This window comes from Nilaparvata lugens, chromosome 2, assembly GCF_014356525.2.
Source record: "Nilaparvata lugens isolate BPH chromosome 2, ASM1435652v1, whole genome shotgun sequence".
Taxonomy (NCBI): Eukaryota; Metazoa; Arthropoda; class Insecta; order Hemiptera; family Delphacidae; genus Nilaparvata; species Nilaparvata lugens.
Window position 1 is genome coordinate 454,142 of NC_052505.1, and position 27,773 is coordinate 481,914.

The following is a 27,773-nucleotide window of genomic DNA, read 5'->3' on the forward strand; positions in this document are numbered from 1 at the left end:
ATACAAGGAGCATTGTTGTCGGATGTACCTGGAGATCTATATGAGATAGAGCGCTCTACCTGATCTCAGATTGTAAAGCACAAAAACAACGTCCAGAGAGATTGAATTATACATATTCAAGGTAACAATCGGAAAATATTGTTGATCAAAGACTAAAATTCATCAAAATTTATTTTTTTCTACAAATTTCACTCATTTTTGAAAAATTATAACTTAGTACTCATTGGAGATAGTACTGAATGATCTCATTTTATTCAGAATTTTATAATCCAAACAAAATGCACAGCAAATTTTTCTGTCCCATCACTGGCACAGATAGCTGAATACTGGAAAATTCGAGGTTTTTGGGCCACTCTGTATCTAGCACAAGGGAATTTTGCATGAAGAAATTGGTTCTGGACTTTTCCTATGTACCCAAATAATATATGAAAAATCAGAACTATGATATAAATTGCATGCACCAATGTATATAGTGACTGGACTATTAGTATAATTTTTTATAGCAATCGCATTAACAGGTCAATGTTCATCAAGAGGAGCTTAAAAATCTAATTTTGTCAATCCTTTTGATCCCTCTCACAGTATATTTCTACTATTTGACTCTGTACATATTGTCATGTATTCGTAACAACTGAATGAATCAGACTGACTCAATACAAACTTTTCACATACCAGATTTTGCTAACCATGATAGTATTCTCATTGCAAGCTTTTCTGACTTGAAAACGCTTCATTACTCAGAAAAGTCCTCTTCACAAATTCCCTTTAAGGCAAAATGTCAAGCTATGTATTAGGTTATTTGATGAGAAAAATTTAACATCTCTAAGAGAATTCAACATTCAGAATTAAAATTTTCATTTAGAAAAAAGTTCACCTAGAGTGGCCGAGGCAAATGACCTACATACCTTCTTACATAATTATTCTACATTTATATCCATTGTATTCACAAATAACCGAATTATGTGAATAATTTTTCCCACATACCTCACAGTAATTTTATGGTCATTTCGAACTAAATTATTCTCCCTGGATTTATTATTTCTCTTAAACCTTGACGTTGAAACTTCTACTCCGACCCGTGAGGTTTCTTACTGAGCTTATTTTCTCTTGACAAAGCTAACTTATATAATTCTTGTTAGGTTGCTCTTCACATAATCGATCCTTTCTATTACTCTCTAATAAACTTCAAACAAATTTATCCTTTAGAACCTTCTCCAATCTAGACTCAAAATCACGCGTAGTAGACTGTTCCTTTATTATAGCGTACCGTATCAAGCTTTCAAATCATATTCTGGTCGCTGTTCTAGATCATATAAATTGATTCATTCTCTGTAAACAGAAACTGAATGTGAAAACTGGCTTCTCATAATCCCGCAAAGCTCTTGGTAGCTCTTGTCTTTTCGTCTAATACGCATTCACTTAAATACTTATATGCCTCAGTACCTAGAAACGTTGCTAAAACAGAAACTTCACAGACCTCCAGAATTGCGTTGACTTCAAATAAATTGATCCAGTAGTTATTAGAAAATATCACAATCCTCCGAGGGAATATTGAATTCGGGAAGTTTTCCCAAATTCAGAGAACGAACTTCAGTCGAATCCTTGTCGATCCTTTGAAGTTCTTCATTCCTTTCCTTCCCTTGTTTCTTTCTTCTCGTCGCCATTGTTAAGTATCGTTTATTTACTTGGATACAAGAAAAACATAATCAACTTAATGCCATCAGGCCAGATCAAGAACTGACTTTTCATTCCAAATCCAACGTCATCTATTCATTCTAAATAACATATGATTTTCTCAATACATGGCAATAACAAAAGAAGGTAGGATTCTGTTAACTGGAGAAACTTCTTCAGTTCAACTTTGCTGATCTTACCCAGTACTGTACTCGAGTTTGTACGAGGCTTTGTCTATTTAGACGAGGTATCAACTCATAAGGCCTTCCAATCTCATTCGAAAAATATTCTTTTGAATGATAATTATTTGCGTAAGTTAAGGATTACTTAATATTTTTAAACAATCAACTTTGAATAATATAGTTAGGAATAATTCTTTTGAATGATAATTTATCCATGTATGGTATATTCTAGGAATACTCAATATTTCCAAACAAATCAACTGAAACCCTTTCATTCTATGCACTTAATTTATTTTTTCAGTAAATGACTGTAATTTTCAAGTGGTACTCAAAACATAACGTGTTTTCAAAAATAAATGAAGTGCATAAAATACAAATCAATGTGTACAGGGTGATTTGTTAGGCTGATGTTGAGGCCTTGATTGTTTCAGCTTCATATCCTCGAATATTTCAATTCGTAATAGGTTATCCTTCAATATCCTTCAATGTTTCGTGATTTGAATTCATAAAATAGATTTTGCCTATAGATTTTTGCACATATATTAGTGGGTTGTATATTGTATGGTAACATGAATAACCTGTTCACTTCAGGTTTTCTCAGCACTGGAGATGAAGAAGCAGAAGGAAACTACGGACTCAAGGACCAAGTAGCCGCGTTACGATGGGTCAAGAGTCATATCTCCAATTTCGGAGGAGATCCAGACAGTGTCACTCTTGTTGGCTATAGCGCCGGCTCTGCCAGTACTTACTATCATATGCTCTCCCCCATGTCAAAAGGTAATAGAGGGTTTAGTTATATTGAATATCCTCTTCCGAAGTTCAGTATTATTCAATATCGCGTATTCATTACAATAGAATTCATAGTAATTCAACAATGAAGTTCTTTATGAGCAGTTTGGAAACTAGGTGACGTTTCATATATTGAGTTCAATAAGGACCTAGATATCTAGTATAGGAGCAATGAATGAATTCAGTATTTTATAGCAAATTGTGTTATGATCATTTTTTTTTTAAATATTCAATGAAAATCATCGATGGATGAATAGAATTGGGCCACAACGTATTATTACTTTCCTGTCAATTTACAATAATTTTTACAAACAATGCTTCTCTGGTCTGAATCTGCTTCAAATTTATCCATAGTAAAATTATTGATACAGGATGATTTTTTAAAACAGTGGTGATGAAACATTAATTACCGTTACAAGCAACACAACATAAGCACTGTAGGTAGAATAAACTTTGATCCGGGAGTTCAATTCTAATGCAACCTCAAAAATACTTTAATAGCTATTCATGTATTAAGAGAATAATGCGCGACTTTATCGCTCGCGGAAAACAGTTATCACGCGACGCGAAGCGGAGCGTGATAATTTTGCAAGAGCAATAAAGAAGCATTATGCGCGAATTACATACTACATTTTTCTACAACTGCCCAAACCTGTTGAATTACTTATATCGACGGAGTTACAATTAAAGACTTTTTAGGTTAAGATCTGACTTTTTGGCGAGCTGCTTACAATCAGCTGATTAGGAAGCGTAAAAAACTCTTCTGCGGATGTGCAAATGATTTGGGAGCGTAAAGTAAATCTACTGCGCATGCGCGGATGGTTAGTGAGCGAAAAAGTAGATTCTCCTCAGAAATAAGCTGTTTTACGAGGAGAATTGAGTGTGTAAATTCTTTCTTTACGCGCAGTTGTAGAAAAAATATATTAATGCATTCTACCCTTTTTGATAAATAGTGGAAAAACATTCATAAGAATAATTTTCTCAGGTCTGTTTCATAAAGTGATTGCAATGAGCTGTGGAGTGACTCAGAGAGGATTGATTTCCAAAAATCCAATGCAATTCACAAAGAAGCTGGCTGGACTCTTCAATTGTTCTCTCCCTTCAAGTAAGGAAATTATCGATTGCTTGAGAAAAATTCCAGCAAGTAATATAACCAGCCAGTACGATGCTATGAGGGTAAGATTTATTGGATTCGAAAATATTTATATTCTTACCCCGATTAAGTTGCAAATTGTGAGTTTCTTCATAGATTGTAGCTTACTGATATACCGTAGTTTTCTAATGTGCTGTAGAATAATTTTATGATCTGATGAATTCATGTAAGTAGGTACAAACATAAGTTTCCCTGTAATGCATTGGTGGTGGACAAGTATTAAGTAGAAAGATTGTATTAAAAAACATCTTTCTCATTCATCTCTGAAATGAGAGCACTACCACCATCATACTACACTTTATCTACAGGCCAGTACAAGCATTACATAAGAATTCAGATTTGATCTCTGCCAATTATCAATTCTATTTATTCTAAAGTATTTGAAAACTTCTCATTTGCCAAGTTAGTTCATTGTACTTCTGATGGGTGCTGACTTGATAAGAGATGATGATAATTATTATAGAGTGAGGCGATAATAAGAGTGAGGCAAGTGGGTTGGGCCTCACCATTATTTTCCTACTGAATATATTACTATACAGGGTGATTCATAATTATGGTATAATAATTCAATACTTGATAGTAGAGGTAAAAATAATAAAAAAAGTTCTCATAAACATATATCCATAAACGCTTCATTAGCGAGCTATACAGGGTGAAAGATTTCGCCCGGAATTCAGTTCCTCTTGTGAAATACACCAATGCTGAATTGTTTGGGGACTAGTTTTTGAAACACTGATGCTGAATTCATATGGAAAAATATCTGAAAAACTAAATAAAACTAGTCTGGAAGCTGTAGTGTGAGTAGTTTTTGAGAAAAAATTGAAATATGCAAAAAATCTAAGTAGAAAAACACAGACTTCTACTTTTGATGCCCAATAACTTTCTTTAATGACCAGTAAACAAATAATTTTTCGCAATAGAATTTGTAGAGAATTCAATTCTAAAAAGAATGATGTAAGCTGTGTAGACTAAATTCGAATAAAAGTTGGATAAAATGTATTCTTATGTAGTACATTACACCACAAAAATTTGCTGTTTTATGAGGAGATAACTAATAACTCATAAGTTGTACCTGATTGCAAATGAAATATTCGGTTTTTTATAAAAAGTTTTCTTTCATATGAAAGTAGCATATCTAAATGACATTAAACTTATACCAAAAGACTAGTAGATTATGCCATTAAGCCTGGGAGGAAGCTCGAACAGAAGTAGATGATCTCCTATGATTCCTGCCCAAATGTTTACTGAAAACTGATGTTGTGGAAGATTGGGATTGATGGCATGAGGATTCTCAGCTGACCAAATATGTTAGTTGTGGACGTTAACGATAGCTGTTCTTATAAAGTGTGCCTCATCGGTAAATAAAACGGTTTGTAAAAAGTTTAGGTAAACAAGTTTCACTAAAAACCATCGGCAAATACCTGCACAGGGAATACAGTCTTGTGGCAATAGAGTATGAACTTTCTGGAGGTGGTATGGAAGTAATTGTTTCTCTCTTGGTATCCTCCAAATAATAGATTGATTGACATAAAACTGCACTGACAATTCTCTTGTGTTCTTCTCGGGATGTTAATAAATTTCATTAAGAACTTGTTCTTCTAACTCAATAGTCTTAGTGGATCGGGGTCTGCCTGCATAAATGTGCTCTTTGGTTATCAAAGAATCTGTCTCAGACAGACGTTGATGAATAGTGGCAAAAAACCTTGAACTTGGACATACTCGGTTAGGAAAGTTCTCTTGATACAAACGTCTTGCTTCAGTACTATTACAGTAGTGTCCCATTCCATACATTAAATGGATGTCAGCTAACTCGGAGTATGAATAATGTCTAAAATTACCTACCATTTTTTTAAAAGTTGACACTTAACACAAAAGCAAAGTGAGATGGTTACAAATAACTGGTTAATAGGTTAAACAAAAAACACAGTGCGGCTACAGTAGGCCTAACTTACAGTTTGTTTTTTTTTTTGTTCAACAGTGAGCTAAAATATTTCTGAAAATAATTTTCAGCTGATAATTTCTTTCAAATATTTTTTATTTAAAACAAAATGAATCAGCTGTTTTGGAACAGCTGTTCTCAAAATCAATGTTCTATTTGCAATCAGCTACAACCTATGAGTTATTAGTTCTCTCCTCATAAAACAGCAAATTTTGTGGTGTAATGTACTACATAAGAATACATTTTATCCAACTTTTATTCGAATTTAGTTTACACAGTTCACATCATTTTTTTCAGAATGGAATTCTCTACAATTTTTATTGCAAAAAAATCATTTGTTCACTGGTCAGTAAAGAAAGTTATTGGGCATCAAACGTAGAAGTCTGTGTTTTTCTACTTAGATTTTTTGCATATTTCAACTTTTTTCTCAAAAACTACTCACACTACAGCTTCCAGACTAGTTTTATTTAGTTTTTCAGATATTTTCCCATATGAATCCAGCATAAGTTTTTCAAAAACTAGTCCCCAAACAATTCAGCATTGGTGTATTTCACCAGAGGAACTGAATTCCGGGCGAAATCTTTCACCCTGTATAGCTCGCTAATGGAGCGTTTATGGATATATGTTTATGAGAACTTTTTTTCTTATTTTCACCTCTACTATCACGTATTAAATTATTTTACCATAATTATGAATCACCCTGTATATTATATAAAAGTTATTGGTATAACGACGATACTTCCCCAAAGTATTTTTGTCATATTTCAGAAATATGTATGACCTCAATTCAACTGTAATCAATATGTTAAAAATTTCATTGTTTGGAAATTTTAAACTTTTCCCACGAGTTTTATAGTAAAGGAAAGTGTTGTTCTGTAGAATAGAAAAGAAATGAACTTTATGCAACAAAACGATTCAAACAGTTCTCAATGTAGAAAACGAAGAAACGAATTGAAATGATAAACAGTGAATCAGAAGTAAACAGTTCATTAGGCATGGCATTTGCCGTCAGCCGAAGTTGAGCCGTACTCATTTTTCGCATATATCTTGGAAACTTTGCATCTCATGGACATTTGTATTCTGTGCAAAATTGAAGCTTACAAAATTACCAACAAGTTTTATTCCATACATTTTTTCCATATCTCTCATAGTTTCTGAGATATCCGCTCTTGAATGTGAGACATTTTTTGAAAAAACACTTCTGCCTCCTATTTTTTCGGCCTTATAATTTTTGAACGATTGATTAGAAAAATCCGCGCTGATTATGAGCTGATAGAGCATCGAATTATCTTCAATTTGATGTATGTTCACACTATTTTACTCATTTCCCTACCAGTGTTGCAGCAGTTTTAGTGTTGAGAATGAAATTTCCTGTTCAGCAACAATAGATTAGTTGACAATTAAATTCGAAAGGAATGTTTGGAACACAATTTTCGACTTTGCAGCTTTGTTGAGACCAGTTTGAAAGTGAGCATATCAACAATCCCAACCCCTACATCATGTGCTGAAGGGATGAGGGTGGTTTGAAAGTTGCATTTTCCACTTATAACTTATAAGGGGATGTTTCACAGAGACAAGTTCTTACAGAGACAAGTAGTGTTTTTGAACGATATTAGTGTCACAGAGACAAGTTTCATAGGAACAAGTATTTCTATAAATGGCAGTCTCACAGGAACAAGTTCCCACAGAGACAAGGTGAGTCTCACAGAGACAAGGTGAGTCCCACAGAGACAAGGTGAGTCTCACAGAGAGGTATAGAGTCCCATTCGAACAAGTGGAGTGTCACAGAGACAAGGTCAGTCTCACAGGAACAAGGTTGGTGTGGTGTGTTGCCTACACATGAAGATGAAGGCATTCCATTTGTTCTAATAAATTGGATGTCATCTGTTTTTTAATATATATATATATATATATATATATATATATTATATATATATATATATATATATATATATATATATATTATGGTGACATGAATAGAATAGAATGACTGCCTTTATTTTTCTTAGAGAGCGAAGTAAGGGCGCAGTCGACCCTCTCTTACACTCAACTCTCTATCAAGTATTATAACAATACAGAAAATATGATTAAAAACAAACAATAGTTAAGTTGACTACTTATTTAAAATAATAACAAATTTTAAAGTATTGAAAAGAAAGAGAAAAAAAATGACATTGAAAATAATACATAACAATGCTGAATAATAGTATTTTCTGATACTTCATCACTTTAGTAAAAAATAAGACACTACAGAATACAATACAGTAGGCCTACATAGTAACTGAAGTGTTTGCCATACATTTCATTACCTACTTATTATCACTATTTGAATCTCGAAGTGGATAAGTAAATAATTACATTATGATTTATTTGAATAGTAAAATAGAATCTTCCTTCAATCAACAAACAACGTGACAAACAACGCTCCTTCAATCCACGTGACATACATATATAGATATATAATTTACATATGTAAATAATGTGGTAACATCATTTGATGCCAGCTTTAAACGTTTCTCCTGTGGAGAAAAAATGATGAATTTAGTACACTGTTTAGTGGATCCTAGACATTTAGATTCAAATCTACATAACAATTGATTCCCCTTTCCATCCAGGATATTTGTGGTTTCTTAAATTCCGATTTATTGTCCGAGCGAAGTGAGTTCTAAGATTCAAGTGGACGGTTTTGCATTTCTCTTTATGTTTATATGTTCCGCAATTACGGCTAAACGCAGCAATAGATTACCATGACATTTGACAGGTCTTTTCATTTTTAAATTGTGCCTCGACGTATATAGAAGATTTTTGGAAATTTTGAATTTTAAGGTTAATCCAATAGGTAAAAAAGTCTCCTTCGAACGCCAATATTACAGTAAAAATCAGAATAGAATCATTCATCATGAATCAGCTGTCGAGTGGATTTTTAATTGCATGCAATAGCGCATGCAATTAATATCTTTATGTTACTTAGTAAAAAATCTGCTGCCGTGTTGACTATTCATTACATGCAATGACGCATGCAATATTAATAACGGAAAGTAAACATAGTATCTTCTCTCAACCTCTATCTGCTTTTAACTCGGGCTGACCTGTTGCCAGTGTGTTGAAGGAGATCAGCTTTTGATGTTAGCATATTTTTGATACACTAACCCCAACAGCCATTAGCCGTTTTCACACCGACATCTTGCCGACACAACATACAAACAGTATTTACTCTCATGTACAGTATGAGACGAGGCTGTGTTTTATTACTGCGCGAGGTCTACTGTTCATATAACTACTAGTCCAGGATTGAAATGTCGTTTTATAAAAATCATCAAATATTTAATAATTCAATACAATGATACATGTACAAATGTAAAGCTGACTAGCACCGAGGTAGAATCAATTTAATCTTAAATAATTTGAAATATATTTCAAGTTGTTAGGCCTCATTTATTCATTGAACACCTATTTTATCATTATGGGTTATCAGAACCTATTAGAATTATGTAGATTGCCTTTAATGAATAAATTGATTTCCATGTAAATGTATTTCTACCAAACTCCAAAATAACTATTTCAATGTGACTTTTAATTGTTCAGTTAATATCAAATAATTTTGATGCTGCAGTAATTTATACATAAGTGATATCAATGTAAGAAAGAACAGATATTATATACTTCCTGATGAATGAGACAATATTGGAAAGATGTTATCCAACGGTATTGAATACACCCCTGACTATTACTGTATGGGAGTACCACCAGTAATTTATAAGTTTTCAATTCAACAAAAGAATGGTTATAGATAAAATAGTATACTCAACGGTTATAATCTTCTCCTATCTATATTTTTTATTCTAATTATTTTTCATTTTCTTCCTTTTCTTCCTTCTTCTTCTTCTTCTTCTTCTTCTTCTCTTCTGTCTCCTTTTTCTATTATCTTCTTCTTCTTATCGCTTGTTCTTCTTCTCCTCCTGTCGTCTTCTTCTTATTATTATTTTTCTTTTTCCTTAGCTTTGTCCGGCAAGGACTGATTTGTTCTTGTATTATGGAGTCCCTTATGTATAAGGTACCAAGAACAATAATAGGCATATTTCAAGGGCTCAAGAGAATAATAGTACTAATTCCCTCTGTTCTTTTGCTAAGTTGAAACGTGTAGCAACGTGAGTTGAAATGTATAAGTTGACCTAAATTTAAGAAGGCTGATCTTCGAATTGATAAAATGACGACCTTATAGAAACATGATCACAAGCAAATCCCTAATAACATAATGGAGATGGAGACTATTCCTTTTAATGTTTCCTTATCATTATCACCATCCTCAAATGATACGAGTCGATCCATTCGGCGTATTCACGCCGATTCATTTCATCTAGAAATACCATCATCCAAATATTATGGTAACAATGAAGTGTGTGCAGAAAATCTCACTGACACTGACTGTACAACTGTGAGATTAACTATTCTAAGTCAAGGACTCTAAGACTCTCTGTTATGAGGCCGGGTGACATAATTATTCTCGAGTGACGTTTTCATGTGAAAATTTGGATTTTTCTCCCCTCACAGGTTTTTACCTTGGGCTTTATTGTTCTAAAAAAAAATCGTGTATCATTTTCTTTTCATATGTATGTAAATAATGGGTGTGTATGCTGAACAATAACAAATTTGAATAATCAAGATTGATATACAGTTCTTCAAACTGAAAATAGATGCAGACGTGGATAACAAAAAAAAAAATTAGACATACAGTACTCCTCATATGCAGAGTTTCACAATTCTGTAGACAAAGTTAGAATAAATCAATAGAACAGTTAATTTCAATACTGCCATGTACTATGAAAAAAAAATCAAAATGGTACTGGCTCAGTAGAACAAGTAGAATAGCATAGGACTTCAAAAAGAACTCAGATATCCAACGTTTCATTGACCGAGCGAAGTGAGGTCTAAGATTCAAGTCGACTGTTTTGCATTTCTCTTTATGTTCAAATATTTTTTTGTTCCGCATTTACGGCGAAACGCGGCAATAGATTTCAATGAAATTCAACAGGTATATTACACTTTATTGCGCGTCAACGTATATATAGAAGGTTTTTTTTGAAATTTTGCATTTCAAGGATAAAACAAAAAGAAAAAGAGTCTCTTTCAAACGCCAGTATTACCGTAAAAATCAGACTATAGAATTATTCATGATAAATCAGCTGTCGTGTGGATTATTAATTGCATGAAATGACGCATGCAATTAATATTCCAATGTAATTTGGTAAAAATCAGCTGTCGTGTGAACTATTGCAAGCGATGAGGCATGCAATATTGATAACTCAAAGTAGGTAGCTTGTTATTTTCTCCCGACTTTTCTCTGCTTTCAACTCGGTAAGTAGGTACTTCAACTTGGTATGATAGTAGTTATTCACAACAAATTATTAGCATTCTAATTATAATAATTATACTTCATATCAATGATTATTGACGATACATTTCAAACAGCCATTAGTGGCTTACACATCGATATTTCGCCGACACGTCATAACAGCACATAATTCACCCTGATGGAGGCTGTGGTTTTTAACTGCGCGAGGTCTACTGTTCACAGAACTACTAGTTATTTTTCCAACTGAATAGTTCAACAAATTTTATTGAGAGACATCAAATGAAAATGCAAGGTGCTGCATTGTGATAAAGTCACACGGCAGACGCCAGTGTGTTTTTTTCGATGAAAATGGAAAAAGATGCATCAGAAGCTCTGGCATCCAATTATTTATTATTTTACCTGATTTCATGAAGAGTATGAATGAACGCAACTTTGGATCTCAATTAAAGTTAGATTTCTCTAAAAGTGCTTTTTACTCAAAGAGTACATTCAACATTACTCCATATGAATGGTATTATGCCTTCTTTCCCTGTGTCTTGTATATTTGTTACTGTGGGCTGTGTCTTATTTGTTCGACCATTTAGATTTTTTGACAAGTTCCAGATCCCCCTGATTTAGGTGGGCAGTAAATGCTATTTAGTTTATCTATCTATCTATGCATGTAACTGGTTCATAAATTTGAAACATGAAACACCATTATGTAATGCACTTACCAAGTGCAGTCCCAAAATAAGTACTACCAAATGCACTTTCAACTGGACAGTTGGGTTAAGCAAGCTTGAAGCTAGTTGAAGGCTGGCTGACACTCCCCTACACTAATGGAGGCTTGTAACATTAATCCATTGTACCTTGTTGTTCAATATTGTTTTTTCTCTCAATAATTAAACAAAATAAAATAATTATCCACAGATAAAGCATCCTCGTAGAGGGGAGGCAAACAATACTAGCCAAAAATCTATATTTTCCAGGAAGGGTATAATATGGAAAACACATGTTAAATATTTCCTGCCGCCAAAGTGCAGTACTTTATACCTGGCACTAGAATTTTTAGAAATAGATGCATTTGGTTAACTTTGGTTTTACGCTTCAGTGAACATAGTCTATGAGCAGGGTAGTTCTACCTGAGGACACCACCGATGGCTAATTGACCGGGCTTTCCAGAAGTACCTAATGGGAAACATTTGACTTGTTTCATGGAAGACAGGCATTGTAATACTGAATGAGTATTTATAGTTTATAAAGCAAGGCATTTTGGTTGTAATACCCGAGACGTCAGTCTGCAGCTTGTTGTTATGGAATGCAGAAAACTTCTTTCACCAACCTTAGACAATAAATGCTGTTTCAAAAGATGGAAAAGATAGAGACATTACGCTTCCAAAATCTATGGATAGGTTTTGTACTATATATATATATATATATATATATATATATATATATATATATATATATATATATATATATGTGTGTGTGTGAGTGTAGCATAAGGGACACACTATTATTCCTCACCCACCATATAGCTTATAATATATCGAACTCTCTCACATATGATAATGAATTGAAACGCAGATTTCTGTCTTTGACACTAATATCATGCTTTATAATGTTTCAATAGCCATCTAGATCTAGGTGAACTATTTGTAACACAAAAACCTAGTCCCAACCGATATGGTTTTCAGTAACTTTAAGGACATGACAATAAGACAATAATTGTAGGTTGGAAACGTAATTTTGAATATTTATTATAATAAGATATAAATCCCATTTTCCCGGTGCTCTGAACTCGTTATTTGATAATAAGGCTACAGTTTAAGAGCCATCACTGATGAATACGTCACTTAGTATAAATACAGAAGAACAAAAATCATAAACCTTATTCCGGGCCACTTTCTCATTAATTCTAAATTCTCGTATATATGTGTGATAAACGAAATTTGAATTTGAAATCACAACATTCTTTGAAAAACACACAGTTTTGAATTGTGTGCTTATTCTACGAAAATTGAAACCCCTTTCTTGGCGTCTGGGAATAAGAAATATACTGACCGATAAATACAAACAATTTGGATGTAGATTAGGCGACCAGGCCTTGTCTAAAGAATTCAGCTTATAGTCTGTTATACAATAAATGAGCAATTCAATTCATAACATTTTAGAAGTCATCTTATGAATGGTGTAATCATTCATCAAATCAGTCTTATGCACCAGTACAATTGAATAAATTAAGTCATACATTCAAAAAAAAACATAAACTATTTATAAACCCACAGCATTGAATATCACATTTTCAACAATTTGAAAATTAATTTACGGAATAATAAGCATTTTCATTCAGAATTAGATTTACTGCTTTTTTTATTTATTCAGAGGCAAGTTTCTTCTAATATAAGATAGTGGCAGATTATTGAACATGGAGTACACTAAATAGGAATAAATTTCAAGCTCTTACTCAATCTGACATTAGGAGTTACAATACTCTAGTAGTCCAGATGACAGTAGACCTCACTGAACATCCTTTGCAATGTGGTAACGAGAATATTCAGCCATCTACTATAAATACTACCTACTAGAAATACTTTATTGTTATAATGAAGACTTTCATTGTTATAATATCAGGGCTTTTTTAAAATGTTTGCCAATGGCCCCACTAAAAAATCTGATCAGGCTCGTTGGATACTTCCAATCAACCATACGATCACATTTCATTGCATTACATATCACATTACATTATCAGGGCTACCAGACATCGTTTTGCAGCAGTCGTCAATATACTATATCATAATGGAAAAAGTTGAACTTTGATATGAAAGTAATAAACTTACTTCGTTACAAATAAAATCTATTGGTGTGCTAATCTAAATGTTGCACTACTTCAATCCTGTAAAAATGAATACCGGTATAATATACTTATTCTGAATTGATGTAATCCCAAGTCCCATTGCACTTATGATAATTTCAAATGTTACTTTATTAACTCAGTAAGTTCAGAAAATTCTTGCTCAGTTGAATCAGAACTACGATTAAAAAGATGATTTGGGAATTATCAAGTGGCACTTTCTGTTTTTCACTGGGATTTTCATTTTGTAACATGTAGAAACGCCTGTAGAAGAACAATCTGTTGAAATTTTCATGGGAAAGATTTCATGAGGAAAATGAAGCTTTTCATTGATTCGTTTACATTATCATCCGTAACTCGGAACGTCATGATAAATCTTGGCATCTAAAGTTGCGTTTACACCAAAGTTATAAACAAAATGTTAATAGCTTAATCCTTAGATTATTATAGATTGAACGGCACATGAAAAACACATATGTTCATCATGTGTATGATATGTGTAGTTATGTTAAATCTAATAGAATCTATAGAATCTATTGGTGTTAACGCAGCTTTACTCTGTGACTGCCTGAAGTTAATATTATATCAATTTGAATTTACAATTCGAAACCGCAGCTCGGAGAAAGAAGACGATGATTAGCTGATAATATCGGGGACCGAGCTTCGCCCAGGAGTACAGAAGCATAAATAATTTATTGCGAAAGAAGGAATTATAATGAAAACCATTTTGGCCATGTGGTTTTTAAGAAGCGGTGATGAATAGGTCAGTGGTAGGCTATTTGGTTTTGTCCATTTCATATTCATATTGATTATTCTTTCGGGTTGAAGGTCTAATAATATATATACTTATTACTTAGATATATTGGAATAGTTATCTTGGAGTTTGGTAGAAATATATTACATTTGCATAGAACTCAATTTATTTATTTAAGTTATCTCCATAATTCTATCTATCTTCTATCTAATTCTAATAGGCTATCAACCCATCCCTATCTTATATGATAAACCTTTAATCAATAAAGATTTTCTGTGGAAGATACACGACTTAGTGCTTTCTTCCTGAATTGAAAAACTGACTGATGAGCAAAGAATTCAATGTTGATCGGTTCCTCCTATTGATAATCAGGATTATGAATGATGAAACATAATTTTATCCTAGTATTAATTTTATTTTCGAAATTATATTTAACACTTAAATTGAAAATAATGAAGTTACAAAAAAATATATTTTAAAAATAAATTATGAGAACTAATGAGTGTGAATCAAGAAATTAAAAACTTTGAGAAAGTTTTCTTATTAGGAAATAACTTCAAGAAATGTTCATAATATTAATTCCTCCTCATTATCAATTGGCAGCACTTCTTTTGCAGTGTCACTGGTTGGTAGTGATTCATACCATGGATGGAAGATTTCAGGAATAACTCCTTTTCTACACAGATCAAGTAGATCATTTTTCTTCTGCTTGGTGATACTTATTTGTGTCTTGTATAGGGTTAATTTCTTCAAATCATCAACTTGTTTGTAGCTGCTTGATGTTGGTCGTCGTCCAGGTCGCCGCGCACAAATATTAATCCTAGCGTAATCTTCTGAATAATTGTACTTGTACTGCAAGATGTTTGGTGCAGATTTTTCGTACTTGAAGCATTTCACCTTCAGCCAGTTGATTTTCTTACCATCTTCATCGACATTTTTATTTTTTATCATCTGGTCTGACAGATTTTTCAAGTCCAAAAAGTCACTGAATGAAAGTTGACATGTATATGTCGCTACCTCCACGCTATGGAGGTTTGTTGATTTTTGTACTAGCTCTTGCCAACTTGAAAATATTTATGTAGTCATTCACACAGTAAATTGGCATGAATTTCTTTTTAGATTCAATACTGCTGTGCATTGAGTCCAATTCCATGAATGAGTGGCCACTCTCAAGAAACTTCTGTTCTATTATGTCTACATTGAATATTTGAACTGCATTCAGAAGAAGAGCTGCTACTTGAAGATTACGATTTTGCCCTCCACAAGTGTCTGAGAACAAAGTCAAATGTTTTATGTTCTCAGGCAAATTTTCAATATATTTGAGAAGACAGGTACCAATTTCAGAGCTCCCTCTGTGTTCATCAATCTCTGTCCAAAAAAAACACAAACCATTATTGGGAGCACTAGCCTCGTAGATTGTTAAATTGAATGCATTTAGTTTTCTTTTATAATAAGCTAATGATACATCACAGCTTGATAATTGAAGCAGGCTTTGTAAATCGAATGTGACTGACATAAAAGTGTTGTCTTTATTGGCCCGTTCTTTATCTCTACGTTTTTCTCCCTGTGCCTCTGAGTCACGACGCCGATGCTCATTGTACTCGTGCTCTAAATCAGCTTTTTGTTCAACAGTACTATTTTCAAATCGATTACAAAGAACACACTGATCCTTTTTGGTATGAAAAAATGAATAGTTATAATTGTTACAAAATGTTCGCCTGTATGTAATTTCTGATACAATATCTTTTTGTTCATCACCATCCTCTTTGCATTTTTCTACATACATTTTTGATATAGACAACTTTTTATCAAGATATTGTCTTTTTGAAGATTTCCTAACATAATGGCTCTCTACAGACGGGAAGGATTCTATGTGTTTTTTACTTTATTTACAATGTTATCGGGCGTTTTGTTGCTGGAGATTTCTTTCCTCTGTTGTCTTTTAAGGCATAGAAACCTTGTTCATCTTTACCCGGAAATGCACTAATAATGGCTTTATTCGAAATGCACAATGTCTTTGTAAAAAATGCCATACGAAATTTGAATTTGGAGTCTTTTTTAGAAAAAAAGTATTGCTTTGCATTTGTTCGAGCACACTCATCATTTATGCGAGGTCTCCGAGACTTAGGCTCTGATATTGCAACATTTATCAAAATGAAATCTTTTTTCTCTCAAATGTGCTCAAAGCCCAATATTTTTCACATAATATTATTCTCTCTTCTTCATTGAAGATTTCATCACATTTATAGATACATTTTGAGAAATCAATTGGCTTTGGTTTCTTAGCTTTCAAATTTCCTTTATAGTCTGAGTAAGGAAGACAGCTATCTCTCAAACTCTTATTTTTTCTCTCTTCCAATTATTTTCATTCTCTTTCGTCCACCTACTTCTCTTTTTTATCTTATCTTCTCCATCAGTAGGAATTCTATCAACATCAGTAATATTACCATGTACTTCAGTAAGAATACTTCTTTCCTTTAGTTGACCTACTTCAATAATTTCTATTTTACTGTCCTCAGAATCACTCCTTTTGTCACTTCTTGAGGGTAAATCATCTTTTTTATGAATATCAGTTAGAATACGTTTCCTTTTTCTTGGTACTTCAACCTCACTGTCCTCTGAATCACTCCTAGAAGGCAAATAATCTTCATCATCATTATCACAATCACTAGCTCTCAATGTTTCTTCTGCTACACATTCTGTATCCCTGTCCTGATTTGGAACATTGAATGATGAGAGCTGGCTGATATCAGTGTGTTCTATATTAATTGTCTCATGAAAGTCCATATCAATAGCCTCAATAATTTCTCTGTTCTCACTGACATCCACAGTAAGAAAGTTCAAGTCACCAACCTGGGAAACTTCTCTTGATGTTGTAGTCACTGTTTTCTCTGCTTGAAAATCGAGATTCCCATCTTGAATAAGAATTTCTGCTGATGTGTACGGATCCAAATTACTGTTACTTGCTGCATTTTCCACCAGTAGGCCTAAATCATCCTGAACGATTTCTGTTGATGTGAAGTTTAGTTGGTGATCAATCTCGTCTGATGTGACATTGCTGAATTTCACAGGTGAGAGCTCAGTGTAGGTTCGATTTCTGGGTTGATCCACTTCATTTGAATTGAATACCTCTCCTAGTAAACCTGGAAAAAAACAATAAGCTCTATAGATTTTACAGTATCGATGATGATCAATCAAATGAGTACCATTGTGTAAGTGCAAAAAACTGCTCACCAAATTACGGTATTGATGTTTTAATTATTATGTAACTTATGTTTAAGAATGAAATTCATCACTGGATAGATCATGATTCAATGGCAGAAGCCTATGCTTTCCATCAGTAGCCTATATTACAAAATAAAAGATGCATGACATTTTCTTTGTTTTATAAATTGATGTCTTAATAGGAGTGGTTCGTAGCCTTGGCAGCTAAGGCGTCTGAAATTAGATAAATCAGCTGCAGTTAGATAAAACCCACAGGGCCCGGGTTCGAGCCTGGTTGAAGGAAAAGATTTTGACAAATTACAGCCACTCCCGTCTTTTCGGATGGAGACGTTAAGCCGTCGGTCCTGACTGCCTAAAAAGTAGTCATCATATCTCATCATCACCCCACTCATCATCCACGCAAAAGCCTAGAGCTCATGTGGGCATCATCCTCAGCAAAAAAAAATTGTCATATGAATTGAAAGTGAAATTTATTACTGGATGTAAGTTGATTTACAAGTCACGACTTAATGACTGTAGCATAAGTTTTCCATAAATGCATTACCAAATGAAGAATGCATGTCATTATTAGGTTATCCATTTTCTATTAATGGACGTTTTCAAAGATTTCTGTACTGACTATGATAGCTCAGCTTATCAGCTGAAGATGAAGGAAACATTTTCTGTAGGCATCATTGTAACTGGATGAATATATTTTCTTTTTGATGGCTCAAACTTTCATAAAAATAATCTATCCATGCCAAGGATATAATAGCCCATTATTTCAACTCATCACTTTAAAAACAAGCACAGAAGTTCAGTTTTTACTCAATCATACAAATTATTCCAATTCTCACAAGTTGGCCTGATAGAATAATAATTGGACTAATTCATAAACAGCATAATTCTGGTGCAGATATTGATAACCCATTCACCAATTATTTTATATAGGCTATAGGCCTAACATTATTCAATTATAGAAGGCCTACTCATCAAACTTCTTCTCCAAAAATCTCTAGGAGCTAAATCTCTCTAGTATTGCTCTATTTGCCTTCTCTATCAGCCTTCTTGGAAATGAATCGGGAGATTTATAGATCTTTGTTGACAACAATAACAATAAAATTGTGATGCTTTTTTTCCTGATTGTATGGTTGACTATCTCTATAATAATTATAAAGTAGTTACGGTACAATAATTTGTTCAAGTCATCCTAAACCTATCGAAAGCGTAATAGCCTACTGTTGTAGGTTCTAGTTTCAATGATGAATGTTTCACGCACTATAGTTAAGTTACATAGTATAAGACCAGTATTATGTTTGATAGAGTAGGCTTATAGTGGCTTAATAAATGAAATAATAGCAAAAATTCAAGTAACAATACCTAATCCAGATGGAGAAAATTAACTATTTGAATACATTTCTTAGTAGCTACAGTAGCCTAGGCTACTCATGAAAATAGTTCAAAAAACATACCTTTATTCCTCGAACTGGACACTAAACTCATCATACGTCTTGTTCTTGATTCAAATGAGAAATATTCATCATCATCATCATCCATTGTATTACTTTCAAACAAAATACCGAAGCAGTTGAAAAACAACACAGAAACTGATAACCTCAAAGTATCAACCAGAGAATAGAGAAACACGTGAAGCGTTCTTTAAGTGTCGTATTGTTACCGGAAGATGGCACTAAGTCTTCTTTAGTGCAATTCTAGCAGATGGAGTGTATGAATCTTTATAGGTAAAATGCACCAAGAGGACTTAGTGCGTTTCTCTTGTACAAGAATAAACAGGAAATACGAATAATGTAACTAAGTCGTTTTAGTGCTTTTCTCCAGACTTAAAACAGTAGAACATGACTTAATGCTTTTTTGAATCAGCTGAAGCTGAAAAAATAATAACATTAGAAGTTAGTGCCATCTTCCAGTCGAAAGAGCATCAAAAACCATGTGTATTAGTGCAAAAACCTCATTTTGCCTATTTTTTGACTTAGTGCCTTCTGCTTGTAAGTTGAGTGGTAGGCTATTGGCTTTTATGTGCAGAAGACAAAAAATGTTCATCATGTGTATGATATGTGTGTGTTTACTCTGTGACTGCCTGAAGTTAATATTATATCAATTTGAATTTACAATTCGAGACCGCAGCTCGGAAAAAGGAGTCGATGATTAGCTGATAATATCGGGGACCGAGCTTCGCCCAGGAGTACAGAAGCATAAACAATTTATTACGAAAGAAGGAATTATAATGAAAACCATTTTGGTCATGTGGTTTTTAAGAAGCGGTGATGAATAGGTCAGTGGTAGGCTATTTTGCTTTTATATATTCCATTTCATATTCATATTGATTATTCTTTTGGGTTGAAGGTGTAATATATATATATATATATTTATGAGATATATTGGAATAGTTATCTTGGAGTTTGGTAGAAATATATTACATTTGCATAGAACTCAATTTATTTATTAAAGTTATCTCCATAATTCTATCTATCTTCTTTCTAATTCTAATAGGCTATCAACCCATCCTTATCTTATATGATAAACCTTCAATCAATAAAGCTTTTCACATGATTAAAAAACAGCAGACATTCAATTCACTAGAACAAATAATGGAGTGCCTTCAAGTTCAGATGTAGGCAACACGCCTAACTTCTTCCTACATTCGCTACCTTGTCTCTACGACACTGTACTTGCTTCTGTGAGACACCTTGTTCCAGTGAGAACTTGCTTCTGTGAGACTGCCATTTATAGCGCTGCTAGTTTGATAGGAGACCTTGTCTCTATGAAACTGCTTGTCTCTGTGAGAACTTGTTCCTGTGAGACTGCCATTAATAGAAGAACTTGCTTCTGTGAAACTTGTCTCTGTGACACTCATATCATTCAAAAACACTACTTGTTTCTGTGAGAACTTGTCTCTGTGAAACATCCCCTTATGAGTTATGAGTTATAGGTTTTTCGAAAATGCATCACATTAGAACATGAATATCTCGAGCAGTATCAGATTTATCGAAAACCTCTATCACACAAAACTTGTAGAAAATTTGTTAAGCTTCATTTTTATGCAGTTGGATATGTCAATATAACGCATTGTTTCCAAGATATGAGCATTTGAGTAATAAGTGGAAAATGCAACTTTCAAACCACCCTCATCCCTTCAGCACATGATGTAGGGGTTGGGATTGTTGATATGCTCACCTTCAAACTAGTCTCAACAAAGCTGCAAAGTCGAAAATTGTGTTCCAGACATTCCTTTCAAATTTAATTGTCAACTAATCCATTGTTGCTGAACAGGAAATTTCATTCTCAACACTAAAACTGCTGCAACACTGGTAGGGAAATGAGTAAAATAGTGTGAATATACATCAAATTGAAGATAATTCGATGCTCTATCAGCTCATAATCAGCACGGATTTTTCTAATCAATCGTTCAAAAATTATAAGACCGAAAAGATGAAAAAATAAAGGCAGAAGTGTTTTTTCAAAAAATGTCTCACCTTCAAGAGCGGATATCTCAGGAACTATGAGACTCTAAGGTTCAACTTTAAGAAATTTATATTGATTTTAAATTGGTAATCAATAATTTTGAGGTAAAGTGGACTGTATTGAATAGAAAAGAAACAAGTGATATCTCTACAGAAACAAGTACATGCAATGAAAATATAAAAGAACAACTCACCGAAAATCTGCAGAGTACCTAATGTAATATTTATATTATTGAGCTTACAACTCCCAGGTAAGGTATTCAGGTGTCCCCGAGGTAGGAGATGAATCAAGGATGGTGAAAAGGCAAGCTTAATTGTCATCTACTGTTGGTAAATTCGGCTTCCATCATATAACGTTGCACATATATTTCTGACGAGATATTTACAATGTCTTTAAAGACTATAGATCGGTGAACTTTCCAATCGAAAAATAATAGTTTAAAACTTTCAACTAAAGGGAGTTTGGCAAACACTCTTCCAAACGTAGGTTTATGGTGTACGATTTAACATTAACGAAAAAATAATAATTTGAAGAACAATTTTCTTCTGGGAATGATCGACGAATAATAATTATCAATTCCCGACTCGAGGCAAGCTAGTACGAAGCGAGACTGAACAGAAAGAAAAAATCTACCGGCTAGTGAGCGCGACGCACTCAAGTGAAAGAAATACGAACTGAACGAGGAGCGCGCGTCCAATTCAAAAACGAAAAATGAAAACTAGAGCTGGCTCCAACATCCCCCCCCGGCTGAAAAGCTATTTTCAGACAAGGCTAGAGAACAAAGAAACGAAAAAACAATGAATAAACGACGAAAGAAATAAAAATAAAACAAAACGAGAATAAAACAAAAAATGCAAAAGGAAAATTATTGAGTAGGCAACGGATACAACTTTGTAGCCGGCCTTTTGAAGCGACCATTGGCGCACCGCACCATAGCCACTCGAACGACACCGTCAGCACCGGGAAATACTTCCTCAATCACCCCCAGAGGCCATTTCAACGGTGCGACATTTGGTTGATCCACTAGGACGATTGTACCAACCGTGAGAGGGGTGGAATCCTTACACCATTTCACACGGGTTTGTAATTCATGTAAGTATTCTTTGCGCCAACGACTCCAGAAAGACTGAACCATTTGATTGACTAATTCAAACCGATCCAATCGATTCATTGGACGATCTTCCACATTTAACATAGGAAGGTACTTAAGAGGTGTCAAAGTGAGAAAATGAGCCGGTGTGAGGGCGAGGGGTTCACTCGGATCCGCGCTCATTTGACATAACAGGCGTGAGTTAAGTACAGCCTCAATTTGAACTAAGACAGTGTTCAATTCTTCGTAAGTCAACAACTGGTTACCAATAACTCGAAACAGGTGTGACTTTACTGATTTTATATTCGCCTCCCAAAGACCGCCGAAGTGAGGTGAACCTGGCGGGATGAAATTCCACTCAATGCTATGATCAGCAAGTTCATTCTGGAGCAGGTTTTGATATTCCTTGGAGTTCAGCATCCGTGACAATTTTATTAGCTCATCATAGGCGCCGACGAAGTTGGTACCATTATCGGAATACATGACCTTACAAGGACCTCGTCGAGCAAGGAAACGGCGAAAAGCTGATAAGAACATTTGGGTCGATAAGTCCGAAACTAATTCAATGTGAACGGCTTTAGTTGATACAGATAAAAAGACAAATGTACGATTTAAATATGAAAGGATTCCGACGCCTGGCCATGGTGATTCGAATGGGTCCACCATAATCAACTCCACATTGGACGAATGGTTTAGACGACAGAGTTCTACAGGCTGGCAGATTGCCCATTTTCGGCGGTGTAAGAGTGGGACGATAGTGAAAACACTTGTTACATTTTCGTACATGACTCCTTATAAGGACACGGGCTGATAAAATCCAATATTTTTGTCTCAAAATAGACGCCAATAAATGAGGTCCAGCGTGACAGTGCTTTTCATGAAAATAATCAATCAAAAGCGTGACCAATGGATCATTTTTTGGTAATATAATCGGATGACAGCTGTCATAATTCAACTCAGAATTTTGTAAACGTCCACCCACACGAATAATATCATGATCAAGAAAGGGTGACAGTTGTTGAAGATGAGAAGTACATTCTTTCCCAGCTTTCAATTCCAGTAATTCTTTCGAAAAATGAATTTTTTGTACGACTTTACACAAATGTTTTTCTGCCAAATCGAAATCTAATTCATGAGGTTTAGGCAATAGACGAAGTACTTTCAATATTAACACCATGATACGCAATAAACGTTGGTAGTTGGAACAACGAGCAATTAAAAGATGAATCGAATTAATAGATGAATTTTCCGACTGTACTACAGTGACAATTGAGTGAACCTTGACCTCAGGTAGACACTCTATAGGTTCCAGATCGACCTTGACGGGCCAATCACTCTCTTCTAACATTAGCCAAGAGGGGCCAGACCACCACAAATCATGACTAATTATTTCAGAAGGGGATAAACCTCTCTAAATGGGATCAGCTGGGTTTGAATTTCCTGCCACGTGTAACCAGTCGTTGATAGGACAGTCTTGAATTTTCGTAACTCGATTAGCGACGAAAGATTGCCATCTAGATGGACAGCCCCTGATCCAATGTAAGACTACAGTTGAATCCGATAATGCAACAACGCGAGTCACGTGACAACGAAGGCTCAAAACAGAGACAACAACCTGTATTAATTCAGCGAGCAAGAGCGCCGCGCATAATTCAAGCCTAGGTATGGATAAAGTCTTAGATGGCGCGACTTTTGATTTAGCGCACAACAATGTGATAGTTGCAGGTTGCATATCCATTTGAGATTTTATGTAGATCACACCACCATAACCTAAAGTCGATGCATCACAGAAACCAATGACAGTAATTTTCGAATCATTCATCACTCCTAAATGACGTGGTATGAAGAGATTGGACAACAAAGGGAACTCCTTCTGACATGTCTCCCATTGAAGCGCAATAGAGGGAGGTACTGAATCGTCCCAATCAAGACCAGCATTCCATAATTGTTTAATTAAACATTTAAGAAACAAAGTTAGGGGTGACAAGAGTCCCAAAGGATCGAAAATGCGTGCTACTACCGATAAAATGTGACGTTTGGTAGGAACAGACTGATTAGGATTCACTGAAAAACAAAACGAATCACTACCAGGTTGCCATTTCAAACCTAGGACAGCCAACAAATTTCCCATCTCGAAATCTTTAGACAAGGCCGATTTTTCATCTTCCGAGAAATCACTCATCAATTCAGGTGAATTGGAACTCCATTTAGTAAGTTCGAATCCGCCTCTCTCGAACAATGCCTCTTTAGCCTGACTACAAAGACGATTTGCTTCACCTAAAGAAGACACACTTGTCACCAAATCATCCATAAACATGTCACTCGGAATACGAGCTTTCGCATCAGGGAAATTTTCACCTTCTTCTTGAACAAGTTGATGGACAGTTCTGAGAGCTAGAAACGGTGACTCACTCAGACCAAATACGACAGTTTTTAATTCAAAAATTTGTATGGGATCATTGGACGAAAATCTCCATAACAAACGCTGAAATTTGCGACACGATTCATCGACAAGAATCTGTCTATACATCTGCTTTATATCAGCAGTTACAGCGATAGAAAATAACCGAAAATTGACTAACAGAACGAAAATATCCGTTTGCAACTTGGGGCCGATATGAAGTATATCATTCAATGATACTCCAGTAGTAGTTTTCGCGCCTGCGTCAAAGACAATACGCAAAGGCGTTGATTGACTCTGAGTTTTGATTACAGCATGATGAGGTATAAAATAACCACCTTTATCACTCTGATTTTTTATCAATTCCATGTGTCCTTGTTTGAGATAATCCAAGAGGACATCGTGATACACTAAACGCATGTTTGGATCACGTGCCAGTCGTTTCTCTAAACTGATGAGTCGACGTTCTGACATAGCATAAGAATCACCAAGACAATCAGGGGATTTTGAAAACGATAATGAGACAACGAATCTACCCGAATTTTCACGACGAACGGACGATGAAAAATTCTTCTCGCATTCCAACTCAGCAGTGAGTTGTTTTCCTACATCTGGAACGCTTTCCACTTCCCAAAATTTTCGAACTAACTTATCCAACGGTGATGTTAGACAAGTCATCAAACACGTTGAATTTTCTGAAGATTGAGTTAAAATAGGGGCTCTACCCATCAAAATATAACCGAAAACACTTTCCAAGGCCATCAAATAATTCGAATCAATTTCCACACGACCATTTCGGAAAATATGGGGCACTAATTCAGCTCCTATAATAGCGTCAATTTCGCTGGGAATGTGATAACTTTCATCAGCAAGTCGAAGACCAAACAAATTTGATAATTTAGAATTATCAATTTTACTAGTGGGAAGCTGTTCCATGATTTTTTCGACAACTAATGGTTCAATGGAAAATTTAACACTAGAATCGAGTCGAGATTGAAGCGTGACAAAAGTACGACCAAAAACTGATTGCGAATTTCCGCCAAAACCATTCACAATTAATTGGAAAGGAGAAATCGATAGTTGCAATTTACGACAAAGTTTACGAGTAATGAAATGACTTTGACTAGCTGAATCAACTAAAACTCTTATTTTGTGCAATCTACCTCTCTTATCAGGTACCTCGACTTGAGCAGTTGATAGTAGAACACTATACGGTGCCGACTTCGAATCGATAGAACAACAGGTAATAGTATTATTTTCTACCTTTTTCGCATCCGAATTTGATGACGAATTTGAAGCATTTCCGAAATGTAAAAGCGAATTATGCTTCTGACTACATTCCTCGCAGTTGGAAGAAGTACAATCTTTACTACGATGGGCTGGCGAGAAACATTTCAAACAGCAACCCTTCTCCTTAACAAAACGAAAACGGTCCCAAGGTGATAACTGACGAAAAAGACGACAATTGATCAATTTATGATTTGTCATCGAACATTTCAGACATTCTGATATTTTTACCGGTGATTTGGTCACTTGCGAATTCGATTGAACAACCAACACTTTGGATTTTGGTATTGGTTTCACTACTGGCTTGCATTGTTTAGACGATTCGTCATGCGGTAACGATTTAATCTGCCTTTCGATGAATGAAACAAAATCAGTATATGTGGGATCATCCTTAGTATGAACTGAAGCTTCAAATGCCTTTCGAGAAACAGGATCTAAAATTTTCAACGCTTGGAACAGAAATATTGCATCAGATACATCTTCACCTCGTAGGCGTTTTAAAGCAGTAATTGAACCACAGAACTGATCGACTATAGAAACTAAACCTGCACGAGACTCAGATTTTAGACAATTGAATTCGAAAATTTGTTTCAAGTACACATTTGAGAGTGAGCGGGGGTCATTGAACCGCTTAATTAATGCATCCCAAATAATTTCATAATTATTAGCAATAGGTGGTAGATGACGTGAAATATTAGCCGCTTCTCCAGATAGTTTGGACACCAGATATTGGACCTTTTGTTGATTTGGAATCGATTTGTTGTCATGAATCATGCATTTAAACATTTCGTAGAATACCGCCCATTTTGATTGATCTCCGTCGAACACAGGAATTTCAATTTTCGGTAAAATATTAGACGAATCCTTATTGGAAGATACAGGTTGAGCCGGGGTAGAAACACTAGGTACAACCTGACTGCGTTTTTTCAATTCACCAGCAATTGCTTCCATATGTTCGAACATTTCCATATGTGAACTACTAAATTTGGGTACAAATTCCGGGTCTTTTTCCATTTCAAGCTCCTGTATTTCCATTTCAACAGCTTCATAATCCTGAACAGTTTTAAGAGTGGAACTATAGAGAATTAGAAATTGTTTAGCACTAGCTTCTTCTTTTAAAGCCTTTTTCGACAATTCGAAAGTACGTTGAATACGATAGAAATATTGCTCAAGTTTAGCTCGTTTGAGCTTTAACTTCTTTTCACTCATGATTGGATATTGGAAAGGTCTTAATGATTTTCATTTACTAATTTTCGAATAAAATTACGAATGCAACAATGAACGATTTTCATTGATGATTCAAGCAAGCAAAATGATAATGTTAGTACAAATTGAACAGAGAAAGCTCAATAGACGAAGCGAGCTAAGCGATAACGTTATCAGCATTGCAAAGTAACGGTTCCGATCGGACAATAGACATAAGAGTGAACCAACTTGATCGGCTCAATTCATAATGTACAAACAGGTTTGAACCCTAGCATGCACAAACGATTTACAATAAAATTGGATAAGTGCTTGCCAAATATTTGAATAAAAAATAGCCAATAAAATCTGGCCTGGATGACCAGTGTAAACTCTAAGGTTCAACTTTAAGAAATTTATATTGATTTTAAATTGGTAATCAATAATTT

The 27,773-nt window shown here is 34.6% G+C and overlaps 1 protein-coding gene across 1 annotated transcript in view; it reads left to right on the forward strand.

Annotated features, from left to right (window-relative positions):
- Positions 1–27,773, forward strand: part of LOC111044661 (esterase E4) — an 86,631-nt gene that overhangs the window by 9,416 nt on the left and 49,442 nt on the right. The window contains exons 4-5 of the mRNA XM_039421514.1: positions 2,448–2,633; positions 3,631–3,821. Of these exons, the coding sequence (XP_039277448.1) occupies positions 2,448–2,633; positions 3,631–3,821 (377 nt within the window). The remainder of the gene's footprint in view (positions 1–2,447; positions 2,634–3,630; positions 3,822–27,773) is intronic.